This window comes from Lathyrus oleraceus, chromosome 7, assembly GCF_024323335.1.
Source record: "Lathyrus oleraceus cultivar Zhongwan6 chromosome 7, CAAS_Psat_ZW6_1.0, whole genome shotgun sequence".
Taxonomy (NCBI): Eukaryota; Viridiplantae; Streptophyta; class Magnoliopsida; order Fabales; family Fabaceae; genus Lathyrus; species Lathyrus oleraceus.
The window spans coordinates 242,248,006-242,268,931 of record NC_066585.1 but is presented as its reverse complement, the minus strand read 5'-3'; the positions used below and the strand labels follow the sequence as shown (position 1 = coordinate 242,268,931).

General features: G+C 35.9%; 1 protein-coding gene across 1 annotated transcript; it reads left to right on the top strand.

The window, feature by feature from the left end:
- Positions 1-3,185: 3,185 nt before the first annotated feature.
- Positions 3,186-20,664, top strand: LOC127101972 (pentatricopeptide repeat-containing protein At4g04790, mitochondrial). The gene is made up of 16 exons (XM_051039398.1): positions 3,186-3,607; positions 3,773-3,826; positions 3,961-4,584; positions 5,064-5,243; positions 6,432-6,496; positions 13,355-13,462; positions 14,352-14,465; positions 15,747-15,848; positions 15,961-16,059; positions 17,280-17,399; positions 18,723-18,827; positions 18,979-19,143; positions 19,218-19,348; positions 19,434-19,512; positions 19,710-19,927; positions 20,011-20,664. The coding sequence occupies exons 1-16, from the start codon at positions 3,427-3,429 to the stop codon at positions 20,375-20,377; spliced, it is 2,712 nt and encodes a 903-aa protein (XP_050895355.1). The 5' UTR covers positions 3,186-3,426; the 3' UTR covers positions 20,378-20,664.
- The last annotated feature ends 262 nt before the right edge of the window (positions 20,665-20,926 follow it).

Sequence of the window (20,926 nt, the reverse complement as noted above, 5' to 3'; positions counted from 1 at the left end):
TTACACTGAGTAACCGGTTACCCAAATGCGTTAACCGGTTACATGCTGAAAAATCTCCCCAGAAACTGTATTCTGTTTTTAGAGTATCCGGATACCCAAAAAACGTTAACGGGTTACTTAGTTCAAAATCTGCCCAGAAACTGTATTTTGTTTTCAGAGTATCCGGATACCCAAAAAGCGTTAACGGGTTACTTAGTTCAAAAATCTGTCCAGAATTGTATTCTGTTTTCAGAGTATCCGGATACCCAAAAAGCGTTAACGGGTTACTTAGTTCAAAATCTGCCCAGAAACTATATTCTGTTTTCAGAGTATCCGAATACCCAAAAAGCGTTAAGGGGTTACTTAGTTCAAAATCTGCCCAGAAACTGTATTCTGTTTTCAGAGTATTCGGATACCCAAAAAGTGTTAACGGGTTACTTAGTTCAAAAATCTGTCCAGAATTGTATTCTGTTTTCAGAGTATCCGGATACCCAAAAAGCATTAATGGGTTACTTAGTTCAAAATCTGCCCAGAATTGTATTCTGTTTTCAGAGTATCCGGATACCCAAAATACGTTAACCGATTACTTGCTGTGAAAAAGGGAAAATTAAGGATTTTAAATGTTGTAATCATTTTGAAATGAAATCTAAGTGTGCGTATTTGATAATTAGTTTATATAGGTGGATAATATATTTGTTATGAATGTGTATATGTACCATTGGTGGATAATTCATAGAGTTGAATTATGGTGATATGTGGAATGTTAAGATGGTAGAGATGAGCTTAATTGCATATTATGTGAATGGTGTATTTGTTATGAATGTGTATATGTACCATTGGTGGATAATTCATAGAGTTGAATTATGGTGATATGTGGAATGTTAAGATGGTAGAGATGATCTTAATTGCATATGTTGTTGGTATTTGAACATTCATTCATGGCATGGTCGGTTTTATGGTGAAAGCGGTGAAACTGTAGGTTCACGTAGACGTTGATCCTTAATTGGAAATAGGCGTAGCAGACGTTGATCCTTAATTGGAAATAGACGTAGTGGCTTGGATTCTAGATATTGAATCGGAAAGCGGTGAAACTGTGGGTTCACATAGACGTTGATCCTTAATTGGAAATAGGCGTAGCAAACGTTGATCCTTAATTGGAAATAGACGTAGTGACTTTGATCTTGTCTGGATCGAAAGCGTGGCTTGGATTCTAGATATTGAATCGGAAAGTGGTGAAACGTTGGGTTCACATTGCGGTACCACATGCATAGAGTCACATTAGAGTTATGCGATAATTGAATGTACGCATTGATGTGATTGTGATGTGTGCATGAGATATGGTAATTGAATTTGGTGATGTTTGGATACATAACTTGGTAAAATATGTGATTATGTGATAATTATAGTTATGTGTATATTTGGGAATATAACATTGGATTTGAATATTATACTCCTTGAGTTTTGATGGAGGTTTGAAACATGTGAAATAAATGTTGGTTAATATTATTTACATGGTTATACAAGGTGTGATGAATTCCATTAATTGTTGATTTAATCATTGTGCTTATTATACTTCTTCATAATGATTTGAATTCTCACCCTTCTGTTTGAATATTGCCTTTACATGGGCATCGTGCAGATACTCAAGAGTAGTATTGCTGAAGTAAGTGGAAGGTAGCTCACTCGAGATTTAGCCAAAGAATTTCCGTGTTTTAGCTTAGAGACTAGATAGTGAGTCAATGCTCTGGTCATGTAACACTGGGTAGATTAGTGGTATTGAACTCATATCCTATTTGGAGAAGTATTATGTTATTACTTGTGAACATGTTTGATTGCAATTTACTGTTTGAGAGGCCATAATGCCAAATAGTCAGGATATGGTTTTATTTTATCTTGAAGAGATTATTGAGAGATGATCATGGTATGGGACATGAATCATTATATGAAATACATGAGTATTCATTATTTTCCGCTGCGAACGCATATTCGTGAATATTCATGATAACTGAAATGTGTTATTTTAAATGAGCAGGTGTATTGTATATTGATGATGAATGATGTTGGTTTTTGAAAGCTTTTAGTTTTTGAAAACGTTGATGTGACGCCCTTTTGTTTATATGCGTGCTTATTCACTCTGATTATATGTTAAGTATTTTGGAGTATAAAAAGGGATGTTACACATTAACTGAGTTGACAACATAAGGGTGCACCATACCTATAACCATTGAAAATGATTAAATGTAAATTACCTACAACTTAAGACTAAATTTAGTTTGATTATGTTATTAAACATATCAATTTGAATAAGTAGGAAATAATTTTTGTAGGGTTTAAGGAAATATGAGAGAGTCTAGAATGAAAGAGCTTAAGTAATTGATCATGTATAAAATGTTTCGATTGAGAAGATACATTCAAAATATCTTAGACTCTGGATTTCATCTTCCAACAAATTAATTTCTAACATCTTTTTCCATTTCAACAACAACAAAACAAGTTAATTGATTAAGATGCGCAAGTAAAATAAATTACGGACAAAGAAATCAACAACCCATAAAATTTCTTTCTTAATGAAGCTATTTTTTTATAAATAAAAATATATGGGTTAATACACTTTACCATGTAATATGAGCGGATTTTGATTTAATCTTTGTAAAATATCTTTTTTGATGTCCCTTATAATATTTAAATTCTATTTCGTTGACCAATTTGATAACGTGATAATTATGTAATCTTTCTATTTACTGATTTGATAGTCCATATGATATTTTGTTTATTTTTTTATTAATATTTTACTGCTTAGGATGTTAAATGCTAGACAATTTATAATAATTTATTAGTATTATTTCTTTTAATTATGGCATTCATTTAAATAAATAATAGTGTTTAAATTCTATTTTTTATAATATTATTATATTTAAATTAAAAATACAACTTATTTATTATGCAATATTTTTTTTAATATGTTTCAATTAAACAATATAATTTTAATGATGTAAAAATAATGAATTTCTATTAGAGAAATGAATCTTAGAATTTTTGTAGTGGTGATTCTTTTTGTTTTGGCCGTGCTTGTATATCTAATTAGAATTTTGTTGTAAAATAACTTATTGAACTAGATTAGATTAAATAAAAAAATTATTTTACAATTAAATTAACATTATATCTAGATTTAAATTTGGATGAATTTACTTACTAGTAGTTCATAATTCATTCACTAATTAATCACTACGCACTCTATGTGAGAATTTTGTATACCTTTCTTCACCATACTCGTCACGTTCACAGTTGAATCATTTATTTTCTTTGCAGTATTTGGACTCTCTTCCAGTCCCTCCATTTCCCTCTTCAACAGTTACCAACTCAACAAAACTCATTCTAACAACTCACAACGATTCCGTCATTTTGAAGCAAACAATTTCATCTTCTTCACTTCGTTGCAGAGCTTAAATGCGCGCCCCTACCGCCAGAAAACTATGCACTCTCAGCTCCTATTTCCGTTCACATTTACACAACAATCCCAAAAACCACGTTTCCTCTTTCAAAACATCAATTCCATTTGAAACCCAACACCATTTCGATTCTGACTTGAACCTCTCAACCATCAAACTCCATGATCCCTCTCCCCCAGGTACCTCAAACTAACCACCCCCTTTGCGAAGAAACATATAAAGTTTCAATTTTTACCCCTACCCACATTTTCATTTCTGTCTAGTTTTATTCCTCATATTTATTGCATTAATGGGTTTTGTTTTTTAGTATGCGATAACCTCGTTTTTCCTACCTTTTGGTGCAGAGGATATGCCTGAACTGGGTGAGGCCGCCACTCAGCTTTCTTCTATATTGTACAGTAAGTGTTTGTGAAATTGACTGTGAGACTGCAAGCTTGTTTTTTTTTCCTTAGGATGACGAAGAGAGTAGAGAATTCAAATGTGCTTTTGTTTTTTTCTCGTTAGCTTATGTTAGGGCTGTATCTTTCTGTAGCTCCTCCGGTAAAGAAACTTGTTGGTGAGAAAGTTGAGGATGAAGAAAAAGAGAAAAACATAGTGGAAATACCACTGATACTAGACTTTGCTCATGGCGATGCTTCAATTAAACGGAAGGAGGTAGCACGGGAGAGGAAACAAAAGTGGATTTTCAAAGACACTGGTGGGGAACGATCTGACAGGCTAATCAAAATTTGTGCAAGAAAACTAGGAGCAACTCCTACAGTTGATATGTTTGGCCGCTTGGGTCGAGAAACAGGCCTGAAAGAGTACGATTCATTGATCAGATTGTGCATAAAGAAGGCTAAGGAGACTGATGATGAATACATTGCTATTGACGAATTGGGCAAGACTTATCACCTTTTGAAATTGATGAGGGAATGCGGGCTTCAGCTAGAAGAGCAAACATATCGCCCACTTCTTGAGTATATAATTGACATGGGCCTTGTTCAAGAATTTCAACTTTTCTATGATGTTATCCAAGCCGGTAATCCCAGTTCAATTTCACGATTGGGTTACTATGAAATGTTGCTCTGGATAAGAGTTAACAATGAAGAAATGATCCGGGATATTTGTGAATACATTACAGTCGAAGATAGTAGAAACACTACTTCTTTACGAGGTAGATGAATCTGTTTTTCATATCAGTTCATTTTTTGCATTTGTTTCTTCGAACTTATATCTGAGCATCTAGTGCATAGGTTTAGCAGTAACATTAACATGAGAGAATTCCACGGGTTCCTATATTTTTTGTACACCTATTCATGATGGACATATTCTTCTTCATTTGATAGGCTGCCCATATAGCATGTAGTGGGAATATTGAGTGTCAGGTTCTAAAGGGATAGATAAATACATCAGATACAAAAGCTTTATGGTATTGTACTGCATTTAACATTTTTCTTCTTCTTTTATTTGATGTCTTAGCTATATTAGAAACATGATAAGAAAAGAATTCTTACTGAAGTCTATTCCAAATACTTTACTGCTATCTAGCTCTTCAGTAATAGAAGTGATTGTGCCAGGCATTGGGGTTTTGAAATCAGTGCATGTATCAACTAAATTCTGTTGGAAACTTAGCTGTATTCAATCTTGTTGCAGAAAATTACTTATTGGCTCTTTGTGAAAGTGATCGCAAAACACAGATTTTGGATGTGTTGAAAAATATAGACATGACAAAGCTTACATCTGCAAAATGTATATCAAATATATTTCAATCGATGGGAAGGCTAGCGCTGGAATCAGATGCAGATAATTTACTTTTGGATTTGAGGGCATGCGGTATGTATGATTATGATATTATTTTCTTATCTAAGCTCATCTGTAGATGATAATAGAGGTGGTAAACTGCTGTGTTTTGAAAGAAAACACTGATATGTCTTTTTCTTAACTCTCAAATTCTGTTTCATTTATGTTTTTGATGTATTCGCTGATTGTCTAGATTTGGAACTAACAGTATCATATAGAAATTTTAAAGTAGTTTTAGTTCTATTGTTTGGGCTACATAATATAACGGTAGCACTTAAATAAATTGTAGTTTTCAGAGCTTAGAAATTTCTTAAAGGTAATTATTTTAATTTTCACAATTCAGAAATTTATAATTTTTATTGATCTTAATGAGTAGGCTACTTTTTCCGGTTCTTCCATTTATTAATATAAGAGAGTGTTGAAGCAACAACTATAGTAGAAAAGATGGTGTAAAATAGATTTAGGTGGTTTGGGCATGTAGAGAGAATATTTGTAGATTATGTTGTAAGGAGAGTAAATCAAATGGAGAGGAAGGCCTAGAAAAACTATAAGAGAAACTATTAAGAAAAATCTCTAGATTAACAAATTGGATAGAAACATGGTTTTTGATATAACATTATGGCGTAATTTGATCAATGTAGCTGACTCCACTTAGTGAAATAAAGGTTGGTTGTTGTTGTTGTTGTATTATCTTAAACGCGACAAGCACACTATAGGAACGTGACTCCAACATGTTGTAACCAAATTTTAGTATTGATCTAGTCTTTGAGAGAGACGGGTAAGAAAGACAAACTTTTTTTTAATGTTTTACCCTTTGAAATCAGAATATTTAGGAAACTGTGTGATGTTTAACTCTGCAATTTTGTTATTCTTAGGAATTGTCATGTGGAAGTATAACACTGTTACTCAGTGCTTTGCCAAACTCAGTATTGGCATTAGAAGCTCAAACTCTAACCGCCAAATGGAGTCTTCTATATATAAACTAGGATTCCAAAAATTCATTTTTTAGCCATACTGAATAAGGTGGTGGTGAATGTCTTATATCTTATTGTAGTCTTATTGTGGTTGTTAATGCTCTAATTTAGGTTCTTCTAATGCTTTTGCATATTTATCTAGAGAAGTAATAGATGGTGCTAACCTGTTACTGGAAGGCCCTAAGTATTACCTTCTATAAATCCGTTCCCTGTATGCATATTAATGACGGATTCTTATGTAATGCAGATTATGATGCAGATAAAATTTCAAACTTCATTGCTTGTTATGTGGTTAACATTCCAAATTTAGCGGTGAGGAACTTCTCATGAATGCTGATGGTAAACACCCTTGATGATTTGTGATACTGTGAGGCAATTCTGCCTGACTACAGTTTGCAAATATTTTATGGATAACTGCTTCATAACTGATTTTTAATTTAAAAGAAAATGGGTCAAGTGGAGAACTCACTTTAGAAAACTAGTGCCGAAGTTTTTTTTCTTTGGCTGTGAAAAGTCCCACATCGAATGAGGATGGTCTAAAAATATGTTTTTAATTGACGACAATCCTCACCGTACAAGCCGGTTTTGTAAGGTTGAGTTAGACCCAATCACAATTCTAAGATGGTACCAGAACTTATCCAAAGTCTGTTGGGCCACTTGCTATCAAATTTTCGCTATCGGGCCATCCGCAATTTATTTTCATGCACCAAGTCTAATAGTGTTGGGCGTGAAGGGGTGTGTTAAGATTGATTCTTGACATAATGACCGACACATACTCAATAAATTACATGTGAGGAGGGGGAGATGTGGCGACCCCAGTTTGAACCCGGGATTAAGACAAAGGCAAATTAGATTGTTCAAACAGGAAATGCACATACAAATGGGTTTGGATTTTTTGACACTTGTTTAAATCAAAATGATTCTTATACCCATTAATGCTGTTGGATTGAAAATATGCATCTTGTACATCATATTTATAAAACTTGACATTTAGCCTAGATAGTTGATGAATTAGTTATTGGATCTGCCACCTAATTAGTTTAACCTTTTATTCTATTAGTGTTCATTGAGATGGTATCAAAGTCTCTATAGTCAAATAGGCATGACTTCCCTGACCCCTTCAATATCCCAGCACAAGAAGGCAGAAATCCAGAAATGTGTTTATATCTCTAATATTATGCAATATCTTTCTATCTGCACAGAACATTTTTTTTACAAATCTAAATGTTTTGAAGAATTTTAGACATCCTTCAGTCCTTTTACACAGTACAAAACCAAAATTGAGCATTTCCCATCTCAAAACAAGTTTTGTAATGTATGCATTTGAAATATTTCAATGTTGGTTTTTCCCTATTTGACTGTCAGCAAGAAAGTCATACTAAAGCAAGACATAGTTGTCTAGGTAGATAGTATTCCCGTCAATTATCATAGCTTAATAGGACAAGATAAAATGTATGCTGCATATCTTATTCCCTTCATTATTTTGTAGAACTATTTACCAAAAATGTTGGGAGATACACTGCACTGTATCTCCAACTAGCGGGCATGCTGGATAGAATGGTGTAGTTGTAAGAGGTTCTCTCCCTTTCCAAATTGAAAAATGTAGACAAGTTTTAATTTTGTTTAACCATATTTTCAACTATGTTTTATTAAATAAATAAAATTGGCACTGAAATTTGTGGATTTTTCCTTAAGCCTTGTGGTCTCTTTTTTCAATGATATGTATAACTTGTAGTTGTAATGTTGGTGATTCATTTTGTATTTACTTTTATCAGTATTATTGATTGTGGAAGGCAAAAAATCCGCCATTAAATGCCATGGTGCTGCTATCCTTCACAAATTGGCCATAGCCATTGATAAAATCTGAGAAATCAGTTAGAATTCTGTTAGAATTTCATATATTGCATTGTCGTACAATGAGATACAATGACTCTACTTATATAGAAAGAATGCTGTAACTAACTATTACAGCTGTCACTATTACAGCTGTCACTAACTATTACAGCTCAGCATGCTGTAACTAACTATTACAGCTGTCACTAACTATTACAGCTCAGCACTGTGACAAGACAGAATGCTAACTAATACATTACTCTATCATTCCCTCTTAGAAGTGGAGGGTGTGTCAATCAAGCTTTGCTTGTTGAATACCCTGAGCTTATCACGTAGAGGAAGAAATTTCACTGCAGATAATGGTTTAGTTAAAGCATCTGCCCACTGGTCCTGAGCAGGAACATGAGCCACAATAAGACTCTTGTTGAGCACCTTTTTTCTCACAAAGAAGATATCCAACTCCATATGTTTAGTCCTGTTATGCAGAATAGGATTATGAGCAAGTGTGACTGTACTGAGATTGTCACACAAAATCTTTGGAGTTTGAAATTCATTGTGTAGTTCTTTGAGAAGGGACTGCACCCAAAGTATTTCTGCAGCAAGTTGAGCCATACTCCTGTATTCTGCCTCTGCACTTGACCTGGCAACCAACTGTTGCTTTTTAGACCACCAAGACACAATATTAGGACCAAGGAACACACAAGCCCCCGAAGTAGATCTTCTATCATCAAGATCTGATGCCCAATCAGCATCACAAAACCCAAGCAAAGACAGAGGTTGCTGAACTGATGCAGGCTGAATGATAAGACCATGATGAAGAGTGCCACATAGATACCTCAATATCCTCTTTACAGCCTTCCAGTGATCCTCCAATGGATTTGACAGAAACTGACAGACTTTATTCATAGAAAATGAGATTTCGGGCCTTGTCAATGTAGCATATTGCAAAGCACCAACAACAGATCTAAACAGAGTAGGATCATACACTACATCAGACCCAACTTTGGAGAGTTTGCTACTAGAAACCATTGGAGTAGGCATTCGATTGGCATTAGACATATTTACTTTGGCTAACAAATCACTTACATATTTGGTTTGAGAGAGAAGCAGGGAACCATTTGGTAAGTGAGTGACCTCAATTCCTAAGAAATAGTCTAACTTGCCCAACTGTTTAAGAGAAAAGGCAGCATTAAGTTTCTTGATCAATGAAGTAATGAAAGTTGCAGAATATCCAGTGATGATTATATCATCAACATAGACCAAGACCATAATATTGAGACTCCTAGTATGAAGTAGAAACAGACTGGGGTCACATCTGCTGGCCTGAAATCCATGTTGTAGTAAGGCACTTTTAAGTTTATCAAACCAGGCCCTGGGTGCCTGTTTAAGCCCATAGATAGCCTTGTTTAATTTGCACACAAGTGTCTTATCAGAAGCCTCAAAACCAGGAGGCTGCTGCATATAAACTTCCTCCTCAAGAGTACCATTGAGGAACGCATTATTCACATCAATCTGCTGAATTGTCCACCTGTGTGTGACTGCAAGAGTCAAAACAATTCTGACTGTAACAGGCTTCACAACTGGTGAGAAAGTTTCAGTAAAGTCACTGCCAGCCTGCTGATGAAACCCTTTGGCCACAAGTCTGACCTTATATTTATTGATGGATCCATCAGGATTTTCCTTCACCCGAAAAACCCATTTACAACCAATGGGTTTTCTAGAACCAGATGGTGACACCAAAGTCCAGGTCTGATTATTCAAAAGGGCCTGATACTCCTCTTTCATAGCCTTAAACCAATGGGGAGCAGCCAAGGCCTGACCAACTGAAGTAGGCTCCACGTGAGTGAGCAAAAGTGTAGGATTAAGTCTAGGTTGAGTGATAACACTCTTGGCTCTAGTTTGCATGGCATGTACATTGAGGGGATTAATTACAGATTGGGATGGGTTAGGTGGAACTGAAATAGACTTAGCAGTAGATGTGGTGTCAGGGGAGGATGTAGGTGATATAGTACTGGCTTCAGCTAAATCTGAAAGAATAAGACCAGGGGAAATATTTGAAGTGAAGGAGGGTGTTGTAGGGGAGCTAGATAAGTCAGGAGTCACAAGAGGATTTGGTGGACTGTGAGAAGAACTAGAGTCAGCAGTAGAATTGGCAGGAGGTGTAGAAGGAAGAGACGGCGAGGGAGTAGGGCTGATATGATGAAGGGGAAGAGGAGATGATGAAACTGCTGGCATAAACCAGGAGGAAGAAGTGTGAGATGAAGATGCAGTGCTGTTGGAAGAAGAAGAGGGAAACAATGTGGAGTAAGGAAATTTAGATTCATGAAAAAGAACATCCTTAGAAATGTATATACGACCATTAGAAGCAAGACATTTATACCCTTTATGAATAGTGGAGTACCCTAGAAAGATGCACTCTTGAGACCTATAGTCAAGTTTATGAGAATTATATGGACGAAGGAAAGGAAAACATGCGCAACCAAACACTCTAAGACATGAATAATCTGGATTTGTGTTTAGAAGTTTGGAATAAGGAGAGTGGTTATGAAGAGTAAGACTAGGAAGCCTATTAATAAGATAGGCAGCTGTAACAAAGGCGTGATCCCAGAATTTTAAGGGCAGTGTGGATTGAGCAAGTAATGCTAAACCAGTTTCCACAATGTGACGATGTTTACGTTCAACAATACCATTTTGATGATGGGTATGTGGACACGTAAACCTATGAATGATTCCTAACTCAGTGAGATATTTCGTGAAAGGTCTGAACTCACCCCCTCCATCACTCTGAACACCTTTAATTTTACAATTAAACTGAAGTTCAACCATGGTTTTGAACTGAATAAACTGGGTGAGAGTGTCAGATTTTAGTCTAAGAGGAAAGACCCAAACAAACCTTGAATAGGCATCAACGCAGGTCAGAAAATAGGTGTAGCCACCTGAAGATTGAACAGGAGCTGGACCCCATAAGTCACAGACAACCAGTTCAAAAGGATGGTTATACACAGTGGTGGATAATGAGGTAGGAAGCCTGTGAGACTTTCCTAAACAACAGGCAGCGCACAGTTCAACTGGTGGTTTTGAAGGAATGGGTATGTGATAGAGTTTTAGCACTTCAGCAAGAGCATGATGGTGAGGGTGTCCTAAACGTGTATGCCATAAAACATACTTATTATGGAATATGGAAGCAGGGGTATTAACATGCTGAGATGATTTAGAAATATTTTGAGTGGCAACATTAACATTAGGAATATTATGACAGGCTGAACCAATTTCATTCATATAGGAATCATTAGTACAGAGAGAAATACAAGTGCACTTAGCATTAGAATGCAGGAAATGATTACAAGAGTTGCTGAGATTACAAGCTTCAGAAGATGAAGCTACACATGTATTAAGACTAGGAAATGACTTGGACAGTTGTGAAGAAGGGTTGAGAAATTTGTATAAACCATCAGCTCCAACAATGCCGCGAAGAAGGATTTCAGACGAAGCCTGTGATTTGACAAGACAAAATTGAGGGTGAAACTCAAAGAAAACATGATTGTCCTGAGCAAATTTACTAACACTGATAAGGTTTTTGGTGATGTGAGGCACAAGGAGTAAATTGTGCAGGGTGAGAGATATGTGAGAATAATTTGGTAATGGAAATTGCATAGAGCCTACAGAGTTGATAGGCAAACCTTGACCATTTCCCATAAACACTTGCTCAGATCCAGGCAATGATATAGAGTCAGACAGATTTGAAGCATCAGGTGTAACATGGTGAGACGCACCTGAATCCGGATACCACCATTGATTGTTGAAATTAGGATCTGAACCAGTGAGAAAGGCTTGAGGTAGAGAAGATCGAGGAGGAGCTGGCCTAGGAGCAACATAACCAAATGAAGGTTGATACATAGGCCGTGCAGTCAGCATGAAGGGATTGAAGGAAGCTCTATGAGGTGAGAACGAAGGAGCATTGGAATTCGAATATCTGTGATAACAGATAGAGGCATCATGTCCAGATTTGTGACAAATCTGACATTGAGTTTTGCAAACGACCTCCTCCACGGCCAAATCTGCCACCGCCGCGGCCAAAACGACCACCTCTTGAGTGATAACCATGATTCTCAGCGTTTGCAGTGACATGACTAGTTCCAAGAGGAAACGACTCCATACCAGCACCGGACTGATCAGTTGTGACCTGCGATGATGACGGCGGCGCTTGCGTCAAGTTCACCGACACTGGCTCAGTGAGAACAACTTTCCGATGTTTCTCAAGTATGGATTCATGCGCAAGGAGACACGATTCAAGCTCATCAAGAGAACCTAGATCCTCTTTACTGTTCACAGCTGCAACAATTGGATCGTACTCCTCAGGAAGCGCATCAAGCACGATTTCGATTAGGTTTCGAAGAGGAACGGGATCTCCAACCGAAATCAGTGACTCACTGATTTCGCGAACACGAACCATAAATTCCTCTATCATAAGCGATCCTTTTGTGAGGCGACGCAATTCGGATCGGAGTTGACGCGCCTTGGTGGTGAGTAAGGTGTTGAAGTAACGATGAACTTCAGTCCAGATCTGCCATGAATGCCTGCAATCAACAAGCTTCGGAAGTAGGGAGTCGGAAATGGTTGATAGAAGCCAGGTACAGATAAGCGCATCTTGTTGTTCCCAATCAAGATACGCAGAGTTAGCACCATTTAGAACAGAATCCGAACTGGCCGGAAACTGCTGAGGAATCGCCGGCACGGTGACAAATCGCTGAAGCTTGTGACCGCGAATGACGCCATCAATTTGTTGCTTCCACTGCTTGAAGTTCTTATCATCAAGCTTAACAGAGATGAGATGTGAAAGCTTAACATGCGAAGATGGAAACACACCGTCCCTATGAAACGGAGAAGCCATGGTAGAGTTCTACTGGATCGAAAAAGAAGCAGCTCTGAAACCATGATAAAATCTGAGAAATCAGTTAGAATTCTGTTAGAATTTCATATATTGCATTGTCTTACAATGAGATACAATGACTCTACTTATATAGAAAGAATGCTGTAACTAACTATTACAGCTGTCACTATTACAGCTGTCACTAACTATTACAGCTCAGCATGTTGTAACTAACTATTACAGCTGTCACTAACTATTACAGCTCAGCACTGTGATAAGACAGAATGCTAACTAATACATTACTGTCAAAAAATCTGCTGCGGCAACCTGCCATGGCTCCGGTGTTGTTTCTATTTGACAACAACGCTTATTATATAATAGTAACACCCAGAGTAGTTGTATGTTACAAAAATAAATTGTTTTTTTCTCTTTGGTGTTTTCTTATATGCATTGTTGGTAATGTAAAGGTTGAAGATATCATCTCAAAAATTGAGAGTTTGCATAATATTTTGGAAGTTCTGCCTTCATCCTCATCATATGCAAAGCTCATTTCGTATTGCTGTCGTATGCGCAAGGTATAATATTCTCCTCTTTATCAATTTTCATACTATGGTTATCAAATAATTGGCATAAACACATCTATGAGAAGGAAAATGATAACAAGATGAGTTCTCGCATCAGAGCCCCCACAGAGCACTCAATCCCTGCTTCAGGGCTTTGGGCATCTATTTCTTGCCTTATCACAGTCCAAAAAACTAACTTTGTAAAATTGAAAACAGTAATCCATTTATTATGTTATACTAAACTTATCAAAAGATTTTATTAGTTCTGTTCTACAACAGTTTCTTCGACTCCTTTTCTCCCCCAAGTGACTAGACAGTTTTTTGGTTCTTCCCCTTCTGTACTTGGCATTACCACCCTTTTGTTATTGACCAAAAATATTTCAGAACGACCATCATTACCATGTGAACTTACATTTGATGGCTTGACTAATCTCATGGATTTCTATTAGTAAGAAAATTATAGAAAGAAAACAAAGTGACACCACCCAATACTGTCTGCTTTGCAATCTAATATAATATACTGTAAAAGAAATACCCTGCTTTCCCATCAAAAAAAGAAGCAATGCCTTGCTTTGTTTGCATTAGGACTTTGACATCTGGATAATAATTTTCCCCTGTATGAGTTTAACTTGTGTATTTTTATGGAATCTTACTCAATGTTTTTTGAAAACTTTCTTTGTGAAGCCACCATACTACTAAATTAGTAATTAACGACTGCACCACACTAGTGCATTAATGTCATGCATTTAAAATTTTTACAATAACTGCAGCTTACAGAATTGCATTATTATGGTGCTTGATTTCTATGCAATAAGTTTTTTTTTTCATTCTGTTTTCGTATGCCTTTGGCCCCTGACTAGATTGGAAACTGCACATTTTTTTTTTAAAACTTTTAATGCAGGTAGATGCAGCTCTTGATATTGTTGATAAAATGGGTGAAGCGGGCTATATGCTTTCTACTCATAGGTTACAATCGATATTACAGATTTGTGAGGAAACTTATGATTATATTTTGGTATGGTCTATCTTACATAAAGCAGCTTCCCTGGTTTTTCTTTGTATTATATTCTAATCTATTGGAATTTTCGCCTTTATTGCGGTCCGCCCCTAGTTGCCTTAATTGCGGCACTTTGACTTGCCTTCATTGCAGTCCCTAACACCTTCATTGTGTTTTTTGAAGGGGTGAATTTAGTCTCATATTGCTTAAGAGATATGACCCATGTTTTGTTTATAAGTGGGGGCAATCCTCATCTTACAAGCCGGTTTTGTAGAGTTGACTTAGGTCAAACCCAAATTTTAAGATGGTATCAGAGCCTATCCTAGATGACTTGTTTGGCTTCCCGCACCGTCCACGCTTCGGCCTCATTGAGACCCAAGCGTGAGGGGGTGTGTTGGAATTTCCGCCTTTATTGCGGTCCGCCCCTAGTCGCCTTAATTGCGGCACTTTGGCTTGCCTTCATTGTAGCCCCTAACTCCTTCATTGTGTTGACTTTGAAGGGGTGAATTTAGTCCCGTTTTGCTTAGAGATATGACCTGTGTTGCGTTTATAAGTGGGGACAATCCTCACTTTACAAGACAGTTTTGTAGGGTTGAGTTAGGTCAAACCCAAATTCTAAGATAATCCATTCATTTCTTTGCACAATATGTCATGGCGATTTTCCTATAAACTATTGAACTAGAAGCAAAGAAGCATCAGTGTTTGAGTTGTATCACAAGGGTTTAATATGGACTTGGGTCAGTATTATCAAATAGCGGCGCCATGGCGGTTCAATGGTAAATATCGGCCGATATTGCAGTTTTTTTAGTCATAATAAGATATGACGGCGCAGCAAAGCGGCATGTATGACGAGATTTTGTCTCTCTGCCATGGACCGCCATCCGCCATCCGCCATCGACAACACTGACTTGGGTATTATGGGGTGCCCAAGCCCCACATTGAGTAGTAATGGATGCTCGGTAGAGTATTATAGGGCTTGGTTATTTTCGTTGTTTTTAAGGGATGGTTCCCCATGTGCTACAGCATATTATGAAAGAAAAATCCAAAAGATAAACACCAAGATTTAATCAAGATATGAATTGGGTAAATCAGATTTTAATCTAATGTAAACTAGTTCAAGTTATTCTTCCCCAACAAACTTTTACATTTACATTATGGAGTTTATGCTTCCTTTTCCCATTTCTGTAGTTTCATGAAAACACATGCAATAAAGAAGTGACTATGGGTTAACATTTTCTTATTCATCCTATTTTACTAATATCTGTTTGTTCATTTTCTATTTCCCTTGCCAAAATCAAGGTCCATCGAATCTATTCCATCATCCGTCGCCATCACCATCATTTGGAGTTAAATGGTGAAATATGCAGATGTTTGATACACTTTTGTGTAAGATTAAAAGATGTAAGTGTTACCTATTTTATTTTCATGGTTGCAAACACAAGTTTTCTACAATGCTATCTTTTGAAGGAAAGCTTTTCACTAAACAAATATTGTATTTACTTTCATAATGCAGTTTGAACGTGCATACGAGATGGTTAATGAATTGCAGGAAATGAATTTCAAACCTACGACAGCCATGTACAATGCCATAATGGCAGGATATTTTCGTGAGGTATCATTGTTGGATTTTGTGTATATGCCTATGTGAGAGCTCGGATTTTCAACTATTTCTCAAACTAGATAATAATGTTCTGCTTTAACTCGGAATATAATGTGATAAATTTTGTCATTTCAAACATTAAGTTCAAATAATCTCTTGACTCGCATGTCTAGACTATAGACACTTTCTGAAGTAGATTGCATGTCTAGACTCTAGACACTTCCTGAAGTGGATTGCATATACCTTTTTTTTTTCTTCATAAATAAGATATTTACATTGATGGATCAATAAATAAACACAGATATATGGATAAACTGAGCTTTGGTCTTAAAACCAAACTTGAAAGTTGGAGATATTGGTTGTTTGTTGAACAAGGGATTAAGCTTGTCATCTATTTCCAGCGCTTGGATCTGACTTGAATGTAATTTCTTATTATGGTCTGATTCCTCTTTTAGGAAGTGCTTGATCTAAATTGATTCTGAAAATAAGACCTGGACCTGAAAAACCAGGGCTATTATTGTTGTGAAGAAGGATATCATTCCTGTCACTGTTCTTAAACAGAAGTTAAAGTTTAGATGAATTTCATAAGAATTGGATCAAGTCAAACATGACTTAAAAAGAAATTTGTTGACCAATTAAAACATGAAACTGAACTTCCTCCCCCGACTCCTTGAACAGAAAGGTCATGCTGTAAATGACCCTGCAGTGCAAATTATGACACACTAATACTAAAAAGGATGTTGTTCTATATAAAATGATGCAAATCATAAATAAATTACTTAGGTAGTCTGGTAATCTAAAGCTTGGCAGGTAGCTGTCGGCAAGTTCTTGCTCAATGTTGAATCTAGTGGTTGCTTGTGGACATTAACATTTAACACCTTTATTGTATTTGTGGAGAATTAGCAAGTTCATTTTCACAATATATCTCTTTCTATAGGATTATTTAGCTTCAAAATCATATTAATAGTTTCTATACATGATGTCTTAGTAAGAGTATGGCTGTTAATAATGGTTCAATTATCTTTCAAAGTTTTCAATTGTGGATCTGCTGAAGGACCGCTCTTTTGAGTTTATTTACTTTCCCCCCTCCATTTTTAGTTGGTTTGGAGGGTTTGTTTATTTAATTATTTTATATACTTCTTTCTCCGAATGAATTCTCATTCAACAAAAAAGAATTTAAATGAATGTTTGAAGTAATTCATTCGTTTTTCTCTCCTTTTCCAAAATTGTAGAAAAACATCGTTGGCGGCTTGACAGTCCTCAAACAGATGCAAGATGCCAATGTAGATCCCGATTCACAGACTTTCAGCTATTTGATTAGCAATTGTGAAACAGAAGATGATATAAATATGGTAAGTTGAGTTTAAAATTTACATATATTCAGACTTTCAGCTATTTTTTCCCATTGTTATTTGTTGCTGTTAAAGTCGACATGGTCTTCAAGATTATGCTTCTTGAAAATGGGTGGTACTTACTTACCGGTAAACTTGTGAGTAGTGTCTATATTCATTGTATAGGTTAGCCAAATCATATAATGACATCAATTGGGAATTTTTAATCATTACTCTTATATTTTGAGCTTTAATTGAATCCAAAAGCTAGCTGAAGGGGTGATGATTGCCCAAACATTATGAGGATTATTTACCACATCTTTTGTTGATATGGGATCTCAACTCTCCATCTCCAAATGTTCAAGAAACGACATATTAAGTATGAACAATATGGTGGAATAACATGTATCTCAATGCACTCACTCATATGGAATAACAGAAATCTCGACTCAATATCAGATTTATATTAGATTTGGAATTTTGGATATAATCTTAAAATTTGAGTTAAGTCTAACTCAACCTAAAATCTAGCTCAAGAGGTGAGGATTGCCCAAACCTTAGAAGGATTAATTAAGCCTCTATTAGATGCGGGATCTCAGAAGTTACTTCTTGTCTATATGCAATTCAGCCTCTATTGTGTAGTTGTGACAGTGATTTAATCAAAAGTCTCCTGTTTTCTTTCTTTACTACCCTGTTTTGCATTTCAGGCATACATTTCATCAAATATATATATTTTTTCTCTAATATATATTTTTTCTCTTTTTACACGGTTTCCATGGATTGATGTGAAGCAACCTTATTCAATGCCTACCCAACTGACCCACCGCAAGTGCTGCCATTCACAGCCTCCATTGTGTTAATGCAGTGTCGGTGAACTGATTAACTAATGATATTGATTAACTAATGATATTTTCTGTGAATAGATATTGTTAAGAGTCCCACATCGGATGATATATGGCCTGAGCATGTGTTTATAAGTGGGGACAGTCTTCACGCTACCAACCGATTTTGTAGGATTGAGTTAGGTCCAACCACATTTCTAAATATGGTATCAAAGTCTCGTTTAAGATCCGGTGGACCACCTACTATGATTTCCGCTATCGGGTCACCCACCATTTATTTCCACGCTCCAGTTGTCTAGTTCTGAGCGTAAGGGTGTGTGTAAAGAGTCCTACATCGGATAATATATGGCCTGAACATGTGTTTATAAGTGGGGCTAGTCCTCACTCTACCAACCGATTTTGTAGGATTGAGTTAAGTCCAACCATATTTCTTAATAAAAATTTTGAGCTTAAGATTTGATGTATCAATAGTTGAGTTGCTAATTAGAATACTGTCTTGTAGTATTATGAAGAACTGAAGCAATTTGACATCTACCCTACAAGACAAATTTTTATGGCCCTTGTTAATGCATATGCAGCTTGCGGCGAATTGGAGAAGGCAAAACAGGTACGGGGTGCAAGTACAAACCTCATTATGTGTAAATATGCTCGGTCTTCCTACAGTTTTCCTTTTGGAATGACTTTGTAAGGGAGATAGCATGTCGTAAATCTCTTTTTTTATTGATGATGTTGAGATTAAGTTATGTTTCACATCGCAGGTAGTTCTTGATTCACGCATACCATTAAAGTGCTTAAATGAAATTAAGAGTGTCCTTGTCTCAGCTCTTGCATCTCATGGGCAACTGTCTGAGGCACTTGCTATCTATGAGGAGATCAAGAAAGCCGGACACAATCTGGAACCAAAAGCTGTTATAACACTCATTGTAAGGTTTTCTGTTATTTATAATTTGTATATCTTCCTCTTTCAACCATATAACTTGGCACTGCACATTCCTAGGATGAGTTGCGTCATATAAGTGGAGAGTTGGAGGGGTTGCTTCTTCTACTGAAAGAGTTGAGTGATCTAAACTACTGGGTTGACGGTTGCTTCAGGGTTATTCACTACTGTGTTGAGAACAATCATTTAAGGTTTGATTTCTATTTTCCTCCTATATTGAATTGAAATTGTATTACACTATTTGTTTGTGTTCATATTTCATTGTATCTGGGTCAGTTGTGCTGTTGACCTATTCAAGCAACTCAAGGATAACTTCGAAAGTGATGATACAATGACAGAAGTTCTTTTCGATGCAGTAAGTTCTAGTTCCCTCCTGACATAATGTGTATAATAAGGATTCACTATTATAGGAATTAAAACGTTGAGCTAATATTTCTGTTTGTTTGAGTTTTAAACTCTTTCACGCTGCTCTTTGTTATACAGTATGATGTTTGTTCTCACTGGCAAACATATTTATTGATATAAAGTTTGTTCATGTATATATATGTATAGGTGTATTCTCTAATCGCGGGATCCAAGTCATCACGTTTGCAGTTTGGCTTAGACTTGCTTTGGGCGATCAAGGATGAGCTTGGCCTTGTTCCTTCAAGGCAGTGTCTTGATTTTCTTCTAAGTGCTTGTGCCAATTCAGGAGATTTGAATAATGCTCGTTTGATTTGGAGAGAATACGAGGTTGCTGGATTTCCTTACAATGTATTAAGTTACGTGAGGTGAGTTTGCAACTTTGATAGTGTTTTCTCCCTTTTCGAAATAGTATTATTCTTATCCATATTGATTATTTGTATGGTTGTAGGATGTATCAAGCACTTTTGGCATCAGGAGATCAAAGATCCGCAGACTTTATACTCAAGAAAATTCCAAGAGATGATGCGGAGATTTGTACGGTCATATCGGCATGTCAAAAAACTTACGTTGATAAAGTTAAATCAGTAGAAGGGGAGAAGAAGAAAAAAATTGTTAAATCAGTAGAAGGTGTGGAGAAGAAAAAGAATGTTAAGTCAGTAGAAGAGGAGATGAAGAAAAAGAATGTTAAATTAGTAGAAGGGGAGATGAAGAAAAAGAATGTTAAATCCGAAGAAGGGAAGAAGAAGAAAAAGAAGAAAAAGAAGAAAAAGAAAGGAACAGAAAAGAAACAAGAGAGTGAAGTGAGTGTTGAGTAGGGTAGACACATTTGTCCCACAAATTTTTAGTTGGCTTAAGAATTGTGCTTCACAAAGGGTGATGCATTTCACATGTAAAACTCATTTTATGTTTTATTTAGTTACTAGTGTGGTGGCACTAAAGGCTGCACCTATTTTATGTCTATTTTGTGACTCTATTTGGTTGACATAGTTAGAGAAAAGAGTTTTCTGAAGAAATGTAGACTACATAGGTAAATTCTCTTAAATATGTACCACACAAACTGATAATTCTTTAACCTAATTTAAAATTCTATAGTACCATGTCATTGTCCTATTGTGTTTTTATATCATTTTAAAACTCATTCAAATAATCTATCTTTCACATTTTGTGTGTGCGCGCTAAAATTACTTCTATACAATACAGGCCGATGATGTCCTTATATTTTAATAAATTAGGACGAATTACGTTTTGTTTTAATACGTACTATTTTTTATTTTTTATTTTTTTTAATTATTAAATTTTATAAATATTAATTGTTTATTTTTATTTTTTTAATTATTGATTTATAAATATTAATAATTTGAATA